Here is an 18,929-nt window from a genome sequence, read left to right as displayed (position 1 = left end):
TATTTCGGCTTGTTTTTCCAGCCCCTCTGCTGTCAGGAGACAGGGTCGGGGTGGTGGTCCAGCACGGGGGTCGGAGGACACGCGCTCTCCCTCACAGCTCACGGTTGCCTGGCTCTGACTCATGAAAAAAACACGAGTAAAATAAAAGACACTGCATAAACTCCGCTACTGTGTGATTATTATTATTAATATAGGTACACCTACATGTAGGCCTAAGAGATTGCAATATAAGCCTGTATATTACTATTAGGACTAATTTAGGATTAAATAAATTGACCGCGAGGTTGACCGCATCAGTGATCTCTTTCCATTCCGCATTCTTTCTACAGCCTTTAATCCCAGTTTTCAGGTTGCCAAATAGTACACACGTTAGTGCAAATGAACCTGAGATATCAGGGTTTCAATCTCCACCTATTGAAAGCAGCAGCTGCATTTATCAATGTACGACCATTCTTACGCTCTGATTGGTGTGATACGAACGTTTCATGAATCACATGTGAAGCCTGTCGTAAGAGGAGTTCTGCGCTCATATCTGCGCTGGTTTCTACATTAGGTTGATAAATGAGGGCCATTGTGTTGGGTCACACTGTGCTGGGTCACACTCAGGCAAGGTTGCAAAATAATTATTAGACATGTCTATACAACAAATGTTTGTTTAACAATAAATTATAATCCAAACGCACGTCGAATTGCATTGATATCTATAGGATCTTCCATTTTCTAATCCCCCAAAAAGGGGCGTGGTCTTGACATTATGCAAAGTAACTATGTGGCGGTCCGGTGTATTGGCCATTCCCCTTTCTGTTTTAGTCCTCTTTGTTTGGCAGGCAGTAAATAATTAAAATATTACATGTTTTTCAGTTGCACACTAAATAATGAAAACTTGGACTTGGAAATTCTAAATATATTATAGCATGAAAGTGGTCAAATGTCAACATATGGTGTTGAGGTTTGTCAAAAACTGTATTGATCAAACTTCTTAATGTTTTTTTTTTTATTTCTCACTGTTTGTTTTCTCTACGTCCTCCCAGTCAGAGCAACCCAGTCCAGCCAGTTCCAGCTCCAGTTCAGGCTTTGCTCCCACACACCACAAACGACAAGGTAATTATCTGGAACATACATACGTTTCAGCTGAACTCTTGTTGAATGTCTTTCAGTCAGAAATTATGTGTATAATGGTCCAGTGTAGCTCATATGGAGTACCTGGTAGTTTCAGTCTAACTTTGAGTCCAGTTTGTTTGCCAGAAATAAAAGCTCAACCAGTGCTGGAAACAGAATTTAAACACTGCACTAGGGCTGGGCGATATGGAGAAAATCAAATATCACGATATTTTTGACCAAATACCTCGATATCGATACCGTAACGATATTGTAGTGTTGACTATTGGTGCTTTCACAAAATATCTTCACACAGTTTAGATAAATAATCATCAGTAATGTGGGCATAATGTCTAAGTGGTTAAAGGCAAATACTAGAACAGCTAGAACAGTCTGGTAAGTTCAGAAAATCACATAACTTTACTGTAATGCAGCCTTTAAAACACACTTATGTCATATCACGATATTACGATATCCAAAATCTAAGACCATATCTAGTCTCATATCACAATATTGATATAATATTGATATATTGCCAAGCCCTACACTGCACTGGCATTGATTTCCTTTCTAATTAAACATAACAGCATTATTATCTCGTCTGTTAGCTCTGAGATAGAGAGGCACAGATCGGCCGATTTTCAGCTTGATCGGCCATCACCGGTTACCGGCCAACCAAGCTCGGCTATAGTCAATTCTGTGCCAGTCAAATGTACATGCATTCGCCACACGATGGTTCACATTGTGCGCGCAGTGTTGACAACTTGGCGACTTTCTCGCTAGATTTAGCAACTTATTCAGACAATGAGAGAAAAAGAGAGAAAACTTATTTCAATATATTATATTGTAGTTCATTCCCATGCTTGCTGCTCAGAGTAATGGCAGTGAGTGGCTCCTCTGCCAACACTGCGGGGTCTCTTGGTCTTTCCCTCGCCTCAGTAAGTGTCAGTGGGTGTGAGGCAGGTAGGAGGATGCTGCTTGCTGCAGGAGTTGGACTGAAAATAATACACACACCTTTACATTCTTGTAAATAGATACTGATTCATAAATAGTTTTGTATTAATAAATAGATAAATACATAGTTTTAGATAGATAATAAAAAGTTGACTCTGTAGCCTAATCTTTTCTCTGATTCTTCTCTTTACTGCACTTTATTTTTAGTTAGAGGATTGTAAAAAAAGGTTCTGTCCAGTAACCTGGTGCACTTTTTTATTTTGAGATTTGTGAGAGAAGGTCTTGGAACCTGGTACCCTGGGAACCAGACAGATGTGTGAGCTCATGTGAGTTTAATTTCCTCTGGTCCAGCCAACCAGGACCTGGGCGGACCAATCACAACTGTTTATCTCATATGGGGCAGGTTTTATACAATAAGTGACAACATGAGGAGTTTACGCGCTATACGCAAAATACGTGATGATGTCATTTTTGGCTGGTGCAGACACTACGGCAAGCCTAATCCATAGCTATAAACCTAGCTTAGTGAAGAGGAGTACCATTAAGGCATTTTTTGAGAAAAAAAAACAAGATGGCTGCAGCTAATGTGGTGAAGTACTATTTTCAAATTCTGAAGGCAAAAACAGCAACACTCGCTCACAAACATATTGAAGCTACAGCATCACAGCATGCGTCTGTCTGTCGCTCAGCGCTATGTGATATGTTTCCTGCTCTGATTGGTTGTAGGTCTATTCAATTGCACCCAGAGGCATTTTGGTTTATGGGCGTTAGGGACGGATATCGAGAAACGGTACTAAAGTGGTACTGGTTCCAGACGTGTGTGTGTGTGTGGGTAAGAGTGTGTGTGTGTAAGAGTGTGTGTGTGTAAGAGTGTGAGTGTGGTTATAGCTGTGACCTTAGCAGAGCAGTGTTTGTACAGTTTAGGCTGTTTGACGGTGAATAAAGAATAAATGCAACAACTCCTCAAGACCCAAGCCAAGTTCCACCTGCTGCCTTTAGTGAAGGGGATTAGCCCCAATGGTAACAAGCTAAAGCGTCCAGGCTCACTAACTTAGGGTGGGCTGACCTTTAAGGTGGACCAGCTATCCTCATTTTAGTGACAAGCTGCTCGGCTGAATTTACTGTGAGCTGTTCTGACCAGATAGAACTAATTTTGTTTCTTTAGAATTGTTAGACCAGACATTTCATACAATAATAATTCTCTATAATGTCAACATTTTCTACACACGTTCATTAAACTTCTAACAGAAATTCAGTGTTGACAGACGTTTTTCCAAAATGTGATCTCTGCACACAGTTGTTAGTCAAAATTATGCATTTTTGAAATTTCAGATGAGTTTGTTAAACTAGTTGGTAAGGAAACGAAAGTCTGATGATATTTGTCTGCTGTATGTGAAATGTAAAAATGCCTAGCAGGAGTAATTTGATTTCATTCTCACTTCATGTATTCCATTATCAGACAGGAGGACAGGTAGGACAGGAAGTATGAGAAGAGGAGAGAGGAGGAGGAGAGGCAAGATGTCTTGAGGCATTTTAATATTATTATTAGTATTATTATTATTATTATTATTATTATTATTGAAGCATTTTATTAAACGTAATTTGACATCTTCCACTAGATACAAATTAGTCTAAAGGTCTTCTTGTGTTGTATCTTTTGGCGCCACAAAATACAACTCACAACTCACTCTTTAGCAACGATGCTGGAAAAAACCCAGGGGAAACATATTGAACATGTTTTACTGTTATAGAAATATAGAATTGTCAAAGCCATATTATGAGATAAAGCTGCTATTTTACAAGACAAAAGTTGTAATATTTCTAGATTGCAGGGTCATTTCACGAGTAAAAGGTAACAGTGCGGTATGTTTTGTTTTTTTATTTTTTTAAGTAAAAGGAATTACCTTTTCTCATATTCTTATTTCTTTTGACAACAGTGGCCATACTATTTGGTTGTAGAGACCTACACGAATCACATGACTGGTTTAAACACATTTTCAGTGTAACCCACTTATCAAAACCACTTACTTAAAAGTGAAAATAAAGGCAAGCATTGATAATATTATCCTAACAGTCAGCTATATTGCAGAGCATCATCCTCGTTCAGCTTTGACTTTTTTACTTTCAAACGATTAGTTTAGATCATCAGGTTAAACCTGCCATATGTTGAAAACCTGTTTGTGTATTCTGGTTCCTCTTTGGAATCTGTAGCCGCTGCAACCCCCACATCTGAGCAGTGAAAATATACAGTGATTGTTAATAAATGCTCTAGAAGTCATTTAGGACTGAAAATAGTCAGGGCCAGGTGAGTCTAGAATACATTGTTTGGTCCAGAATATTAGTGACAGATAATAGTGACATTTCTTTACATTTTTGGGGATTTCTTTTCTTGAGGGTGACCTCTGCTTGTGTGTTTGTAATTTTCTCTGGATGCAGTGGTGGACTTCATCATCAGGAAAAGGGTGGCTATTCCTGCCACCACCCACACAGGTAACAGTTGCTGGTAGGCCCCAACACCCTTTTCACATCAGAATTATTTTTCCAGGTCATGTATATGCATGAAAGGTCATGCATCTGTCTGCAGTCATGTTAGTAGGGTTTGGTATGCATACCATACACCCATCACTGCTGATCCAGCTACATGTGGACATCTGTCCCCCTGTAATCTCGGGTGTGTGGGAACACACTATTTATCTTTTCGGTGACTACATCGATTGTTGTCGACTGTGATTTCTTTAGTTGATAGTCATTTTTTTATGATTGTTCATGCTGAATGACTTATTTCTAAGAAACTTATGAGCACATATCTGGTAAACACAAGATTTAAAGTGATGCTTTTGCATGATTCTTTGTGGAGAAACTCAGTTTTACAGATCTGTCCATTGAAGCAAATAATCAATTAGTCAACAAAATCATGAGTGTTAAGTCGACTAAGAATTTCTTTAGTCGAGGACATCTCTCGAACACACACTGTCGTTTATTTAGATTCATCCCACACACACCGTCCTGCTGCTGCAAATACTACAGCGCCAAATGTGGATTCCAATGAAATGAAAATAGTCCCCAACAAATTTTTAATGAAACTATATATTTGTGAGCCATTTTAAAGATTGACAGCCGCAGGAGGATCCGACTGACAGGGTAGGAGAGGCAGAGAGACGGATTGACACTGTTGGTTTCGGTCTCTTTGTGGGATTTTAGACAATAAGAAAAATATAGAATAACAGCAGGCTTATCCATTTAAAAGTGAAGTGCAAATGTGTCCTGGGACTGCCTGGGATCAAACCTGCAGCAGTTCTGCAGCCACAAGCTCCACTGGACCATCCCTCCGCTTCATAGCATGGCCCACTGCCTTAAGCATGTTTCTACTTGTTTTACTTTGAAATTCCAACGCGTTCTCTGTGCCCCTCCCCCCCTCCCCCCCTCCCCACACACACACACACACACATACACTTACAGTGCTGGGCCCGCTGCAGTCAGTCATGCAGGATCTGCACTCAGATGACAACGATGAAGATTCAGACAACGACAATGACCATGACATGGACTCTGACGGGGAGCGGCCAGCACACACACATCTTACACATCACCAACGCAGGTTAGTGAATGGTCCTCTGCAACACACACACACACACACACACACACACACACACCGTAATCATCAACACAGGCAGTAAATACTCACAAATAGATCTAATAGATTTAGCCTCTTTTAGCTTATTGTTTTGGTTGTACCATCTCAGCTCAGTGAAAAAGCTGTGTGATAACCGACCTGCTCAGCAGCAAACAGCAGACACACAGTTATACCTCTTTCACGCCACTGACCAAGGTTGGGCCCTGATTATATGACAAGGGTTCAACCCTTCTTTTGGAAATTCAAACCAAGCCAGTGTACATGGGTATATCTCTGGTCATGACAAACCATTCAGTACCTGGTGTTAGGGTTAGGGTTCATCCCTCTCTCTCTCTCTCTACCTGACTGCAGTTTGTCGTTGTAACCGACTTGAGTGGGCAAATGCTCACATTCGATGGCGTCTGGCACTTTGGAGAGGTGTTCTCTTCATGGATGAACCCTCACCCTAACACCAGATACTGACTGTTTTCAATACAGTAAAACTGCACATTTTAGAGTGGCCTTTTATTGTGGCCAGCCTAAGGCACATCTGTGCAATAATCACCATCTTGATCTTGACCTGTGAGGTGGATGGATTATCTCGGCAAAGGAGACGTGCTCACTAACACAGATTTAGACAGATTTGTGAACAGTATTTGAGAGAAATAGGCCTTTTGTGTACATAGAAAAAGTCTTAGAGCTTTGAGTTCAGCTCATGAAAAATGGGGTCAAAAACAAAAGTGTTGCGTTTATAATTTTGTTCAGTGTGTATATATATATCTATATATAGATATATATATATATATAGATATATAGGAATTATGGTTTATGATTTATAGGAATTCTGATTTATAGGAATTCTTCCTTCTTTCTTTCTTTCTTTTCCCGGCAAATGAATCGCCTTTTTGAGGGGCTTAACATAACAAAACTCACCAAAATTGGCGGTCACATCAAGCCTGGTGAACATTTACGTCTTTTAAGGGTTTTGGGAATAGGAGCACAAAAATGGCTCGCTAGCACCCCCTACAAAAGTAAAAAAAATTGAGCCCCTGCAGTACTTTAACGTAGACTAACGAAACGTGGTACACATATGTAGCATGTCAAGACGTACAAAAAGCTCATTGGAGCCATACCCTTAACGCAACAGGAAGTCTGCCATTTTGAAATGAAAGTTCGAAAACTGTGGCCATAGTAGTCATATTTCACGGGCCAGCGCATTTTTCATGGTAAATCAGCCGCCGAGGCTTTCATTGCTATTTGTCACTCTGCCTGAGAAACTCCTGTACTCGCGCTGTTGTTTATTTGGTTGCCATGACTCCGCGAGTGATGACGTCCTGTCACTGTTCCAGTTGCTCACCCTCAAAGGGGAGAGAGAGCGGATGATGATGACTGTTGACTTGAGTTCAGTGGAGCAGACGGCTCTGCAGAGTCGTGTAATCATGACTTTGTGACATTTCATAAAATACTGTCTTTCGTCCTGTGACTAACTCCCCAGGGTCAGTTTGAGTGATGGCAGTGAGAGCGATAGCTCCTCGCCCTCACCCCCATGCCGCAATGAAGCCCCCCCCTTACTAAAGACTACTAATAACCAGGTAAGATGATATCACATTACAGTATGTATCATGTACAAACCCCAATTCCAATGAAGTTGGGACGTTGTGTAAAACGTAAATTAAAACAGAATACAATGATTTGCAAATCCTTTTCAACCTATATTCAATTGAATAAATTATAAAGACAAGATATTTAATGTTCAAACTGATAAACTTTGTTTTTTGCAAATATTCACTCATTTTGAATTTGATGCCTGAAACATGTTCCAAAAAAGATGGGACAGGGGCAACAAAATACTGGGAAAGTTAAGGAATGCTCAAAAAACACCTGTTTGGAACATTCCACAGGTGAACAGGTTAATTGGTCATGATTGGGTATAAAAGGAGCATACCCAAAAGACTCAGTCGTTCACAAGCAAGGATGGGGCGAGGTTCACCACTTTGTGAACAACTGTGTGAGCAAATAGTCCAACAGTTTAGAACGTTTCTCAATGTCCAATTGCAAGGAATTTAGAGATTTCATTATCTACAGTCCATAATATCATCAAAAGATTCAGAGAATCTGGAGAAATCTCTGCACGTAAGCGGCAAGGCCGAAAACCAACATTGAATGCCCATGACCTTCGATCCCTCAGGCGGCACTGCATTAAAAACCGACATGATTATGTAAAGGATATTACCATGTGGGCTAAGGAACACCTGAAACACCTGATTTCAGCAAGACAATGCTAAGCCACATTCCGCACATGTTACAACAGCGTGGCTTTGTAGTAAAAGGTACTAGACTGGCCTGCCTGCAGTCCAGATAGTATATATATAGTATTGTATATACGTATATATTAGAGGTGTGAAAAAAAAACACAAATCACACCCTTCAAATATGCTAACTGCAATATTTCTTCAAATGATATTACACACAACTACCCCTTTACCCATTTCTCTATCAGTTTCCACTTAAAACACTCCAGCTACACAAAATTATTCCTCCTTACAGCAGTTTCAATGTAAAACTTACTCAAACCCTATTAAACCACTGTTTTACCAAACCCAAACACACACACACACACACACACACACACACACACACACACACACACACCAAGAGGAAGAAAAAAAAAAAAGTTACAGGTTGATGGTAGCTTGTGTGCGATGCGTCCGACAGGACGTTTTATTCAGTGAAGCAAACATACAGAAATCCAACTTACAGTTAGCTGTTAGTCCAAGAAACACAGCTCAAACACGAAAACGAAAACCAGTCACTAGCTACGGCAAAGTCCTCTTCAGCAGGGAAACACGCTGTCGTCCTCTCCGGTCCGAAATCAGCGTCCTCCGAATCAGCAACTCTCCGCCGTTAGCTCCAACTTTGGCCAGGCACACTAGCACGTTTGTTCTAAACCACTGCGGTTAGACAAGAAAAGTGCCGTAGTGTACACCTCTTCAGCTTCGTTACTCCACTTAGATCTTCTCCAAGCTAACTATTCTAGTGTCTCTCAATGTTTCTCAGTGTTTTCTTTCCTCTTCTCGATTTGCGATTCTCTCCACTGTCCTCGTGTCTCCGCTCAGCCGTTTTCCGTGTGTGTGTGTGTCAGTTTGTTTGTTTGTGTGTCTGTCTGTCTGTGTGCATGTCTGCCTGCCTGTCTCTGTCTGTCTGTCTGTCTGTCTGTCTGTCTGTCTGTCTCTGTGTGTGTGTGTGTGTGTGTGTGTGTGTGTGTGTGTGTGTGTGTGAGAGAGAAACGGGTTAGGCTACTGAGAATGTTGTTTTTCATTTGAATGTTTATGCTGCAGCCAGAAAATTAATGAGCGACGTCATTACGTTATAATTGATTATGGTCGGCCACTGCATCGATGCAGCATCTTTCTTCTGTGTCCACATCCCGATGCATTGATTAGACTCCGGACTGTTGAGCAACTAAAGTCATATCAAGTAAGAATGGGAAATAATTCCACCTACAAAGCTTCAACAATTAGTGTCCTCAGTTCCCAAACACTTGAGTGTTGTTAAAAGGAAATGTGATGTAACACAGCGGTAAACTTGCCCCTGTCGCAGCTTTTTTGGAACGTGTTACAGGCATCAAATTGAAAATGAGTGAATATTTGCACAAAAAAACAGTTTATCAATTTGAACATTAAATATCTCTTTGTCATGATTTCAATTGAATATAGGTTGAAAAAGATTTGCAAATCATTGTGTTCTGTTTTTAATTACGTTTTACACAAACGTCCCAACTTCACTGGAATTGGGGTTTGTATTTAGTTATTGTGATGGAATGTACCCTAAGAGAACCCAGGTGCTAATGTATGTAGCTCCAAGTCACCCAGAGTGACTTTGACTCAATGTATTTCTCTGTCCTCTGGCAGATACTGGAAGTGAAGAGTCCCAGCAAGCAGAGCAAACAGGACAAGAACAGAAACATAGATTGTGACAAGGTACACATGGCTCTTTGTTTCTTCAGTATAAATCCGCCCATATAAAGATAGATTAGAAACATGCCAGTAACATATGGGGTCTGGCACAGGATATTCCACTATTTAGACAGCTCTGTGTTTACTGTAACTTTCAACATGGGTCATCCAACCTGAGTATAACATGGCTCTGATGCTGCTTGGCTTTAACACAACACAAATAGAAATACGCCATGGCTTTCTAAAGTTATTATACTATTATTAGTGGATTTTTGGCAGCAACTTTTCATGCTGTGTTCAAATGGAGTTCCCAAAGGTACCAAAGTCTTGGGTTTGAATTAGGGATAGACCGATTTTCGACCCTGGCAGAAAAATTGCAGATTATCTGTATCAGCATTTTATTTGCCTGATAACAGATAAAGTTAATGAATTAAAAAGTGGTCTACTTTGGCTCAGCTACAGCTATGTGTCTGTCCCTCTGCTTCGATTTCACTCACCACTGACTCTGACTTCATGTCCCCCCCACAACACTATCTGACTATCTGTTGTCATAGTGGGTATTATGTTGAAAGTTTCTCATTTTCATTTTCACCGTAAATGAATATCGGTTCCAAATATCGGTTCGGTAACTACTAATAATCGGTATAGGCCTTGAAAAACCAGTATCAGTTGATCCCTAGTTGGAATACTTCACTCAGTGTAAACATGGTATGGTACAAAGAACATGGATATATGTTACTGTCACACAGACAGAATTATATAATAATCCAATCTTAAAGCTACTTAAGGGGGACTATAAGGGGAACACATGCTTGTAAGAGGTTCAAAGGTGACTGAATACACGTACGTGCGTGCGTGCGTGCGTGTAACAACATGTTGCTGTGTTTTCCAGGCTTACCTGGACGAGCTGGTGGAACTGCACAAAAGACTGATGACACTCAGAGAAGGTCATATCCTGCAACAGGTGTGTGTGTGTGTGTGTGTGTGTGTGTGTGTGTGTGTGTGTGTGTGTTCGTGTGTGTGTTCGTGTGTGCGTGCGTGCGTGCGTGCATGCAAAAACAAAACAAAAATTGGCGCCGACTCTAACTCTAACTGCCAACAGTTTGGTTGGAGATTCCAGTGTGTTATGCTAGTAGCGGCTAATGTAGCCTTTAGCAGAGATAAGGCGCTACAGAGGTCTGATAAACTCTCTTGTCTCTAACTCCACATCTCCAGACTTTTATCTGTTTCAAACTTGTAGCCCATAGCCCCAACTGATGCTGACTTAAGTGACATCACTTGAGGACATTTATCACACTTCACACAGCTCCCTCTGGACACACTGAAGGCTTTATACTACTTTATTCAAATATGCAGTGGTACTCCTCAACACCTGGAAACACATTTGGATGTGTAAAATCGGTGGAGTTCTCCTTCACGTCTGCCAGTTTTAAAATGTTTTTAGAGTGGACGTTTCCTTAAGTGAATGTAACGTATAGTCCGTGTTAGATGTACACTCACAATCTTTAGTATGAGATTACAGTGGCAATAAGAAAACATTTCATGTAGTTATTATCACCTACTAGTATCACTACTTTATTATATTATAGTTGCACTGAACTGTCAAACTCCAGATAAAAGAATTAAAAATGTATTGGGTGGCTAGAGTTTTCAGCATGATATGAGCACATGCCAGTGTTAGTCAGCTGTGTTGTTGTTTTGGATTAGAAGAGGAGCTGTGATCTGTTCCACGTCCTCTGTAATCTTCATCTGGAAGCAATGAATGATTTGGTTTCCCTCTCTCCACCTGAGAGATTGCATGTTTCTTACTTCTATCCTCAAGGCCTATCATGTGACGTATCGGTGGATCTTCCCAGCAGGAGCCTGGCTCTCCCAACACGACGTCTGGCTCTGAGGAAAGACCAAATCCCATTCAGACCAACTCCACCGTGCACAGTAATCAGGCTAATCTAGCCCAGTTCACCAAGTGGCTCCACTTCCTGCTGCCAGAGATGGAAATGATTAACTCCCAGCCTGTGCTGCACACTGGGGAGCACATGTGTCTCACTGAGAACACTGAAATGCAGATGGCATATCCTTAGACATGAACTGGGTAGCTGTTTCCAGTTGAAACAACTCCTAAACAGCAATGAAAATGACTAAACGGGCCAAATTGCCACCCAAAGTGGAATGGGACTTATATCTGCCTTGTCATTTTCCCCACACTGTTGAGAACTGTGTGGGGAACTGTAGACCAAGCTATATGGGATGGTGTTCCTTGTAATCCGCAGGACTCCCAACCACTGGCTCCAAAGGCTGAAACCAATCATACCTGCCCTACGTATCCTTTTAAGTCAGTTCAAGTCATCCCACAAGAAAGAAAATTATTAAAAGATTATTTGAGAAAACAATCTGCAAATCTGACACCCAGGATACTCATTTCTTAGTGGCACAAGATTATATAGCTCTTCCCTTTTTCAGTCACACCATCACGTTTTGTATTTAAACAGTAGCTTCAAAAGCTCTGAATGCAACAAAGCAACAATTGCAACAAAATAATATATTTTATAGTATCTTCTTAATGCCTCTGCTTTCTGAAGTTTGTCATTCAAGCTTCAGTGTAGGAGCCTTCCGTTGAAAAAGAAACTGTCAAGTATTTGTTGTTTTTGTAAAGAACTCAAGAAGCTATTTAGCATGGTTCCTCTGTGGTGAGGGATGGCAAGAGTCAGCAGTTTAAAAAGGCACATGACGGTTACCTTGCACTGCAGCTGGATTCTCCTAATATCACCAGATCACACGAGAATTGTGGGATCACAAGGGCCCTCATTTATCAACCTAACGTAGAAACCAGCTCAGATATGAGCGCAGAAATCCTCTTACGACAGGCTTCACGTGTGATTCATTAAACGTTCGTATCACACCAATAAGAGCGTAGATAGACAGATGGTTCATCCGATCACTTGCCAGGTGTTTTTTTTTTTCAAAGTGCCTGCCCTTTTCCAAACAGTTTCTCACATGGTCCCATGTAACAAACCGTCTGACTCGTCAGATGAACATGATGGAGGTCTTGCTCATTTTCATTTTACAGCTTTACATTACAAGCTGTAATTCTCTCTCTTTGGTTTCATATTTAATATAACCTGTATCCAGCAACAATATTTGTTTGGGCAGAGATTTCACTGACAGCTCAGACTTGTGATTACAGATGTGAATAAAGCTAGTACCCATTGTACTCTGTGTTTTCCAGATTGTGAACCTGATTGAAGAGACTGGACACTTCCACATCACAAACACTACATTTGACTTCGACCTTTGCTCCTTGGACAGAAGTACAGTCAGAAAACTGCAGAGTTACCTGGAGACCTCCGGACTGTCCTGAGCCTCTGAGCAGCTGGCTGCTGGATCTCTGTCTCCACGTAGACTTTTGATTTTTCTTGAACAAACTCCAACTTTGGATGCAATGTAATGGCCCGCTGTAGGCGGGTCCAGTTGCTGTGTCCAGCCTGCTGGTTGAACCGCTCTGAATGCAGAGGAACCAGGGCCACGTGTTGGGGGGGTGAGCCCTGTGGATCAGGAGATCACCCAGAAAGCCTTGAAACGTCACTTGATTTATAAAAATAAAAAAACAAGTGGGGATTGGCCACCTTGTTGCTCTTAATGAATGTGCATATTTTTACCATTTATGTTCTTAGATTTATTGTTTGTTGGTACAAATGCATGGTTAACATCGCCTTACTACATTGTAAGTTTTATTTATTGAAGTGTGTGTGTGTGTGTGTGTGTGTGTGTGTGTGTGTGTGTGTGTGTGTGTGTGGAAGCACTTGACAGCAGCATATATTTGACTCTGTGTGACAGTTGAGCATTACTGAATGTAAAACTGAATCATTTCAATGGGAACAAAAAACTGCCAGAGCAGGTGTGAAGGTGACGCTCATACATTTATATTCCAGTCCAGAAAAGAAGCAAATCTTGAGGTCCAGATAAAGATCCAGCCTGGCTGGGGGATAACCGAGGCGTTGGTGCTGTTGTACTCTGCTGTACAGCCCCTGTTGTTCCCGTTCACACCTGGGCACCGCTGGCCTGGCTGGTACAGTGGTGGATTGTCTGTTTCAGAAAGATTCTGAGTGTGTCGAAGACTGTTAGACATCCAAGAAGCATACTGAGGCCTTCATTGTGCAGGCATTACTCTAGCTTTGCAAGACTGCATCTGATTTTGAGCTAAAAATAATTCTTTGGTGACTATTTCTGTGTAGAATTCTATGTTGGTGCCCCCCGGTGGTAGTATAAAAAAACAACACTGTTATCTACAGCTGTTATTGTCTTCCTCTGCCTCATGGATCTGACCAACAATTTTCACTGAAATGTCTTTTTCTACAAGCAAACTTTATCATGACATACACACTCTACACATGGTGGTTTTGAATCCTTGTGTTTAAAGATTTTGTATTTCTATTATTGCATTTATTATAAAACACAACTCGCAAACTCAGACTAATGCCATCATGTTTATTCCACATGCAGGAAAGAGATTGGCTTGCCAGCTGTACAGATTGAAGCACACCAGCACCTCATTTCAAGTGCAACATCATTTGGCAGTTTTTTATTCCCATATTGTGACACTGTAATAAAGCAAGACTTGAGCGCCGACTGGAGTGAGCTGAGCACAAATGACTAAAGTCAAAGTTCTCATGCTACAATCGAAAACCCATTGGTACCAAATCCAGGACTAATGTGCTGCAGCAGGTCCTGCTCATTGGCTGCAACATGGAGAAAGCTACAGGGCCAAATGCATAGTTAATAGATCCAGTTGGTTTAGGATACTACTAATGTTTGTCTACAGAATCTGATTGTAAGGAAATCCTTCTCTTTGTAGAACGGACCAAGCCCTGTAAGAAGAAAGGGAGAACAAAGTCCCTGCATGCAGTCAGAGACCAGAAAAGAGACAGCTTCTGTGTTCTGCATTTCTGAAATGTGTGAAATATTTTGGTTAAATTTAACAAAAGAGAGAGCCAATGAGAATTTTGGCTGACAGGTACTGTTACGGGTGTCTTTTATTTATTTTGTGGGTGTTTGAGTTTTTAAAGCAAATCTCAGCATCCATTTCCCAAGGAGAATGCCTTTGTTTGATTTTTAAAGTTCAGGATGGTAAGCAGTCCCAATAACCTTGAAGGGCTTTCTTACCCTGTGTTCTGTCTTATGGTTTCTTGTGTATTTTGAGGACATAGAATAAATATTCTGTATGATGTACAGAGGAGTTATTAAGTAACTTGTGGATGAGCTTTTTTGGCACAGATTTTTTTATTCTACTTTTCTTTTTATTCATTTTTCAGTGGCTGTATATATTTTATCAATGTGCACAAACTCAGTTTTTCAAACGCAGAAATATTTGATGGCTGAAAGATACCTTTTAAAGGTGCACTATGAGTTCCTGCATGGTTTCAGCGCGATTTCATTTTTGTCTCAAATTGTAGGCATCTCTCCTTGATCCGCTAGCTGCCTGCCCCCTGAATATACTGTGAAAAAGCCCGGTCTCGGGAGACAACACAGGGGTCGTAAACGTCAAACAAACACTAGGGGCACAGGCTGTGCACCAAAATACAACAAACCAGCCGGGGGGGGGGCAGTGAGCAGAGTTGATTGAGTAGCGTGAGTTGAATCTGAGAGTAGACCGGGCTTTTTCACAGTGTATTCAGGGGGCAGGCAGCTAGCGGATCAAGGAGAGATGCCTACGATTTGAGACAAAAATGAAATTGCGCTGAAACCATGCTAGAACTCATAGTGCACCTTTAAAAGTGTTTTCAAGGCAGTGTGTTTAATTTTCCTGATATAAACTTGCCCTTCACAAATGTTATTTGTACTGTTAGGACTCTTTTTTTCACAATCAGAATACTTTAGAATCCCCTCATGGAAACTGTTCACTTACAGTTGCTCAGTCAGATTTAAGGCAAAAATAAGAGTAAGAAAACAAGTCAACAAGTGCCTCAAGTAACATATCTTAAAGTGACTATATGTAACTTTTAAATGTTTCTGAAACTTTAATTTTCCATCCGATGATCATATATGACCTGTAACAGCAAACGAGACTAACAGTGAAAAGATGGTAGTTTTATATAGTTTTTAGTAAGGCCTCTGCCTGGTCGCGAAATTACAAATCCCACTATGGCCACGCCAAGACCCATTGGCGTGCCATAGTGGTCGATTGGTTGGGGTTAGGCATTTGACCTTGAGTGGTTAAGGTTAGGATAGCCGATTGGTCAGGGGATAGGACCTCAACAAATGGGGTTGCGTTACCTTGCGTAAGCATGGACACCTGGCCAATAAATGCTGTTGAAGGGCGGGTCTTGGCGTGGCCATAGTGGGATTGGTAATATCGCTGCCCGGTCCGATTTTTCCATAGACAGTATATAAGAATGGACCAACAGATCCCGTTGCTCTGGACGGAGACCAGTGAAGGATATTAGAAGCACTTTTCCAGTTACAGTTTTTCCATTACTGCGCAGCCTCCAACTGAGAGGGACGACGTAAATGTGACGTGAGCAACGTGTCTGAAAGTTGTAAGTCTTCTGGTAGCTGTGCCAAGAGAAATCTCAATCATTCCCAATCTTGCAGAGACGGAGAGCGTATATGTAAGGAGATATCATGGACGCAGGCTAATTATTGCTAACTAAAATGCTAGTTAACATTAGTAATTAAACTTAAACAGCTAATGTAAGTCGAAACTGCCTGCGAGCTTCTCCTGTACTATACGGTAATTCCTCTACTATGCGACAGTAAGTCGCGTGGTTATGACACAATCGTTAGCCTATTTTTACAAAAACGTCTGCAACGGAGCCATAACGTGAGGTACAAGGTAATGGAGCCTTTTATACATTGTCGTGTTTCTTTAGAAATAAACAATGGACAAATAAAGTCTTTAAACGCTTCAGAATGAAAATGAATGGCAGTCAATGGAATGCTAACCATAGGACCGCCATAGGAGGTTCGAGCTCTGAACAAGGGGGTAAGCTTCGCTTCAGAGCTCGAATCTCCTATGGCGCCATTTTGATGCTACAAAGCGATCACCCCCCGTTAGCATTCCATTGACTGCCATTCATTTTGGTGTCACTTTGACAGCGAAAAACTTTACATCTGAAGCGTTTAAAGATTTTATTTGTCCATTGTTTATTTCTAAAGAAACACGACAATGTATAAAAGGCTCCATTACCTTGTACCTCACGTTATGGCTCCGTAGCAGACGTTTTTGTAAAAATAGGCTAACGATTGTGTCATAACCACGCGACTTACTGTCGCATAGTAGAGGAATTACCGTATAGTACAGGAGAAGCTTGCAGGCACTTTAGACTTATATTAGCTGTTTAAGTTTAATTACTAATGTTAACTATCATTTTAGTTAGCAATAATTATCCTGTGTCCATGTTATCTCCTTACATATACCTACACTCTCCGTCTCTGCAAGATTGGGAATGATTGAGATTTCTCTTGGCACAACTACCAGAAGACTTACAACTTTCAGACACGTTGCTCACGTCACATTTACGTCGTTTCTCTCAGTTGGAGGCTGCGCAGTAACGCTCAGCGCTCACCGGAAAAGTGCTTCTAAAGGCCTTCGCTGGTCTCCGTCCAGAGCAACGGGATCTGTTGGTCCATTCTTATATACAGTCTATGGCTCTGAAGCGAAGCTTACCCCCTTGGATTTTTCCCGCCAAGTCGCAGAACAATTTACGGCAGGTAGACGGCTCTACAGTAACACATTCTGACGGGTCACAGATTTGGGCTGAAAATCCTGTGTTAGTGAGTATACAGGTAAAAGGTAGCCGGCGATTTCCTGTAAGTTATCTGCTATAGTTATGGCTGATACTGAAAAGAAGAAAATAAACGAAGAACAACTAAAAGTTAAAAGGGAAAGTGAAAGACAACGGGCGAAACCCGAGTCACACTCGGTTGGGCTTTCAACAGATGGAGACAATAACGGCATTGTAAATGATTCAAAAACGTCCCCGAATTGGCCCTCAGGTATGTAACATGTCTATTGCATTCATAAAATAACTTTAGATTGCGCAATGTGGTTGTAGTCAGTAGCCAACATTAAATTACGTCCCCCTTCCATTTAGCGCAGACGTTTTATTCCTTTTACTCGGTGTTTGTGTTGGCCTACTATTTTCTTTCCCCTTGTCCCCCTGTACTTGTGTAAAGCGTCCGTGGGTTTTAATGAAATGTGCTATATTAATCGAAGTAATTACTACATTGGTTGCTTCAACAATCTCTTAATGCTTTGGCTTGTGACACAGTGACAGTAATACCCGATTTATCTCACGAGACATCCAAAGTAGGCTAAGTTAACGTATGCAACACTTGAAATGCAGCGATGATTCTGTAACTTATTCTCTTATTGTAAATGAATGATTTTCTGTCTAAGCAAAATATTCATCGCAACTATATGACCTCCCGGTAACACTAATCTATATTGGGTAATACACAGTGTTGGGGAGTAACGGAATACATGTACCGGCGTTACGTATTCAGGATACAAATTATGAGTAACTGTATTCCGTTACAGTTACAATTTAAATAGTTGGTATTTAGAATACATTTACATTGTTGAAATCAATGGATTACATGACGATACTTAACTGTTTCACGAGTTTATTCACTCTCGCAACTCCATGCATTTCCCAGAAGCCGAATATGAAAATGAAAAAATGAGCTATTTGCGTGATGACTGATAGAGGTAGAGATGGAGCCGGAACCGGCACAACAGACACAGGGCAGGAATGCATTTCTATCTTGGAAATTCAAACAGCATTTCACATTCAAGAAAGAAGGGAGAACAAAATATAACTGTGCAGTGCAACCTCTGCTTGCCAACAACCAACCTCCTTTCAGCGTCCAAATTACTCCCCCTCCAACCTGAAGAAGCATCTTAAAGTACTTTTTTTTTTAATTAGCCAAAGGTAGTCATCTGCTGTAGTTTTACTGGTCACCTTGCTATTTTATAGTTGACATGCGACTTTACATTCTCCTACGTACTGATTTACTATCCCTAGAGCCGTTGAAAAACTAGCCCCGTGTGACATGTTAGCTAATGTTAGCTAAAATTAGCTCGTGGTAGCAAGACTGCAGTTAGATTTTTGTAGTATGCAGTTCAGGACTACAAATACAAAAATCTATCTGCTTGTTTAGGTACACATTCAGCCAGTTGGAACAGAAGAACACACCAGAATAGGCCTGTTTAGTAAGCTGTATGTGATGGCTGCATTCATACACTTACAAATGCAATTCAATGTGGAAGTAATCCAAGTATTCAGAATACGTTACTCAGATTGAGTAAC

The 18,929-nt window shown here is 40.9% G+C and overlaps 1 protein-coding gene across 2 annotated transcripts in view; it reads left to right on the top strand.

Annotated features, from left to right (window-relative positions):
- mllt3 (MLLT3 super elongation complex subunit) overlaps positions 1 to 14,858 on the top strand; it is a 99,889-nt gene extending 85,031 nt beyond the window's left edge. Inside the window, exons 8-14 of one of the 2 annotated variants that reach the window (XM_031299780.2) lie at positions 1,032 to 1,101; positions 4,489 to 4,542; positions 5,512 to 5,650; positions 7,161 to 7,257; positions 9,577 to 9,645; positions 10,514 to 10,585; positions 12,848 to 14,858. In XM_031299780.2, coding sequence (XP_031155640.1) covers positions 1,032 to 1,101; positions 4,489 to 4,542; positions 5,512 to 5,650; positions 7,161 to 7,257; positions 9,577 to 9,645; positions 10,514 to 10,585; positions 12,848 to 12,979 — 633 coding nt within the window. In that variant the 3' untranslated portion in view covers positions 12,980 to 14,858. The remainder of the gene's footprint in view (positions 1 to 1,031; positions 1,102 to 4,488; positions 4,543 to 5,511; positions 5,651 to 7,160; positions 7,258 to 9,576; positions 9,646 to 10,513; positions 10,586 to 12,847) is intronic. The other variant, XM_031299781.2, reaches the window with a different exon arrangement.
- Positions 14,859 to 18,929: the final 4,071 nt, after the last annotated feature.

The sequence above is a fragment of the Sander lucioperca genome, chromosome 17, assembly GCF_008315115.2.
Source record: "Sander lucioperca isolate FBNREF2018 chromosome 17, SLUC_FBN_1.2, whole genome shotgun sequence".
Classification (NCBI taxonomy): domain Eukaryota; kingdom Metazoa; phylum Chordata; class Actinopteri; order Perciformes; family Percidae; genus Sander; species Sander lucioperca.
Note: the sequence above shows the minus strand (reverse complement) of the source record. Positions and strands in the feature narration are given on the sequence as shown.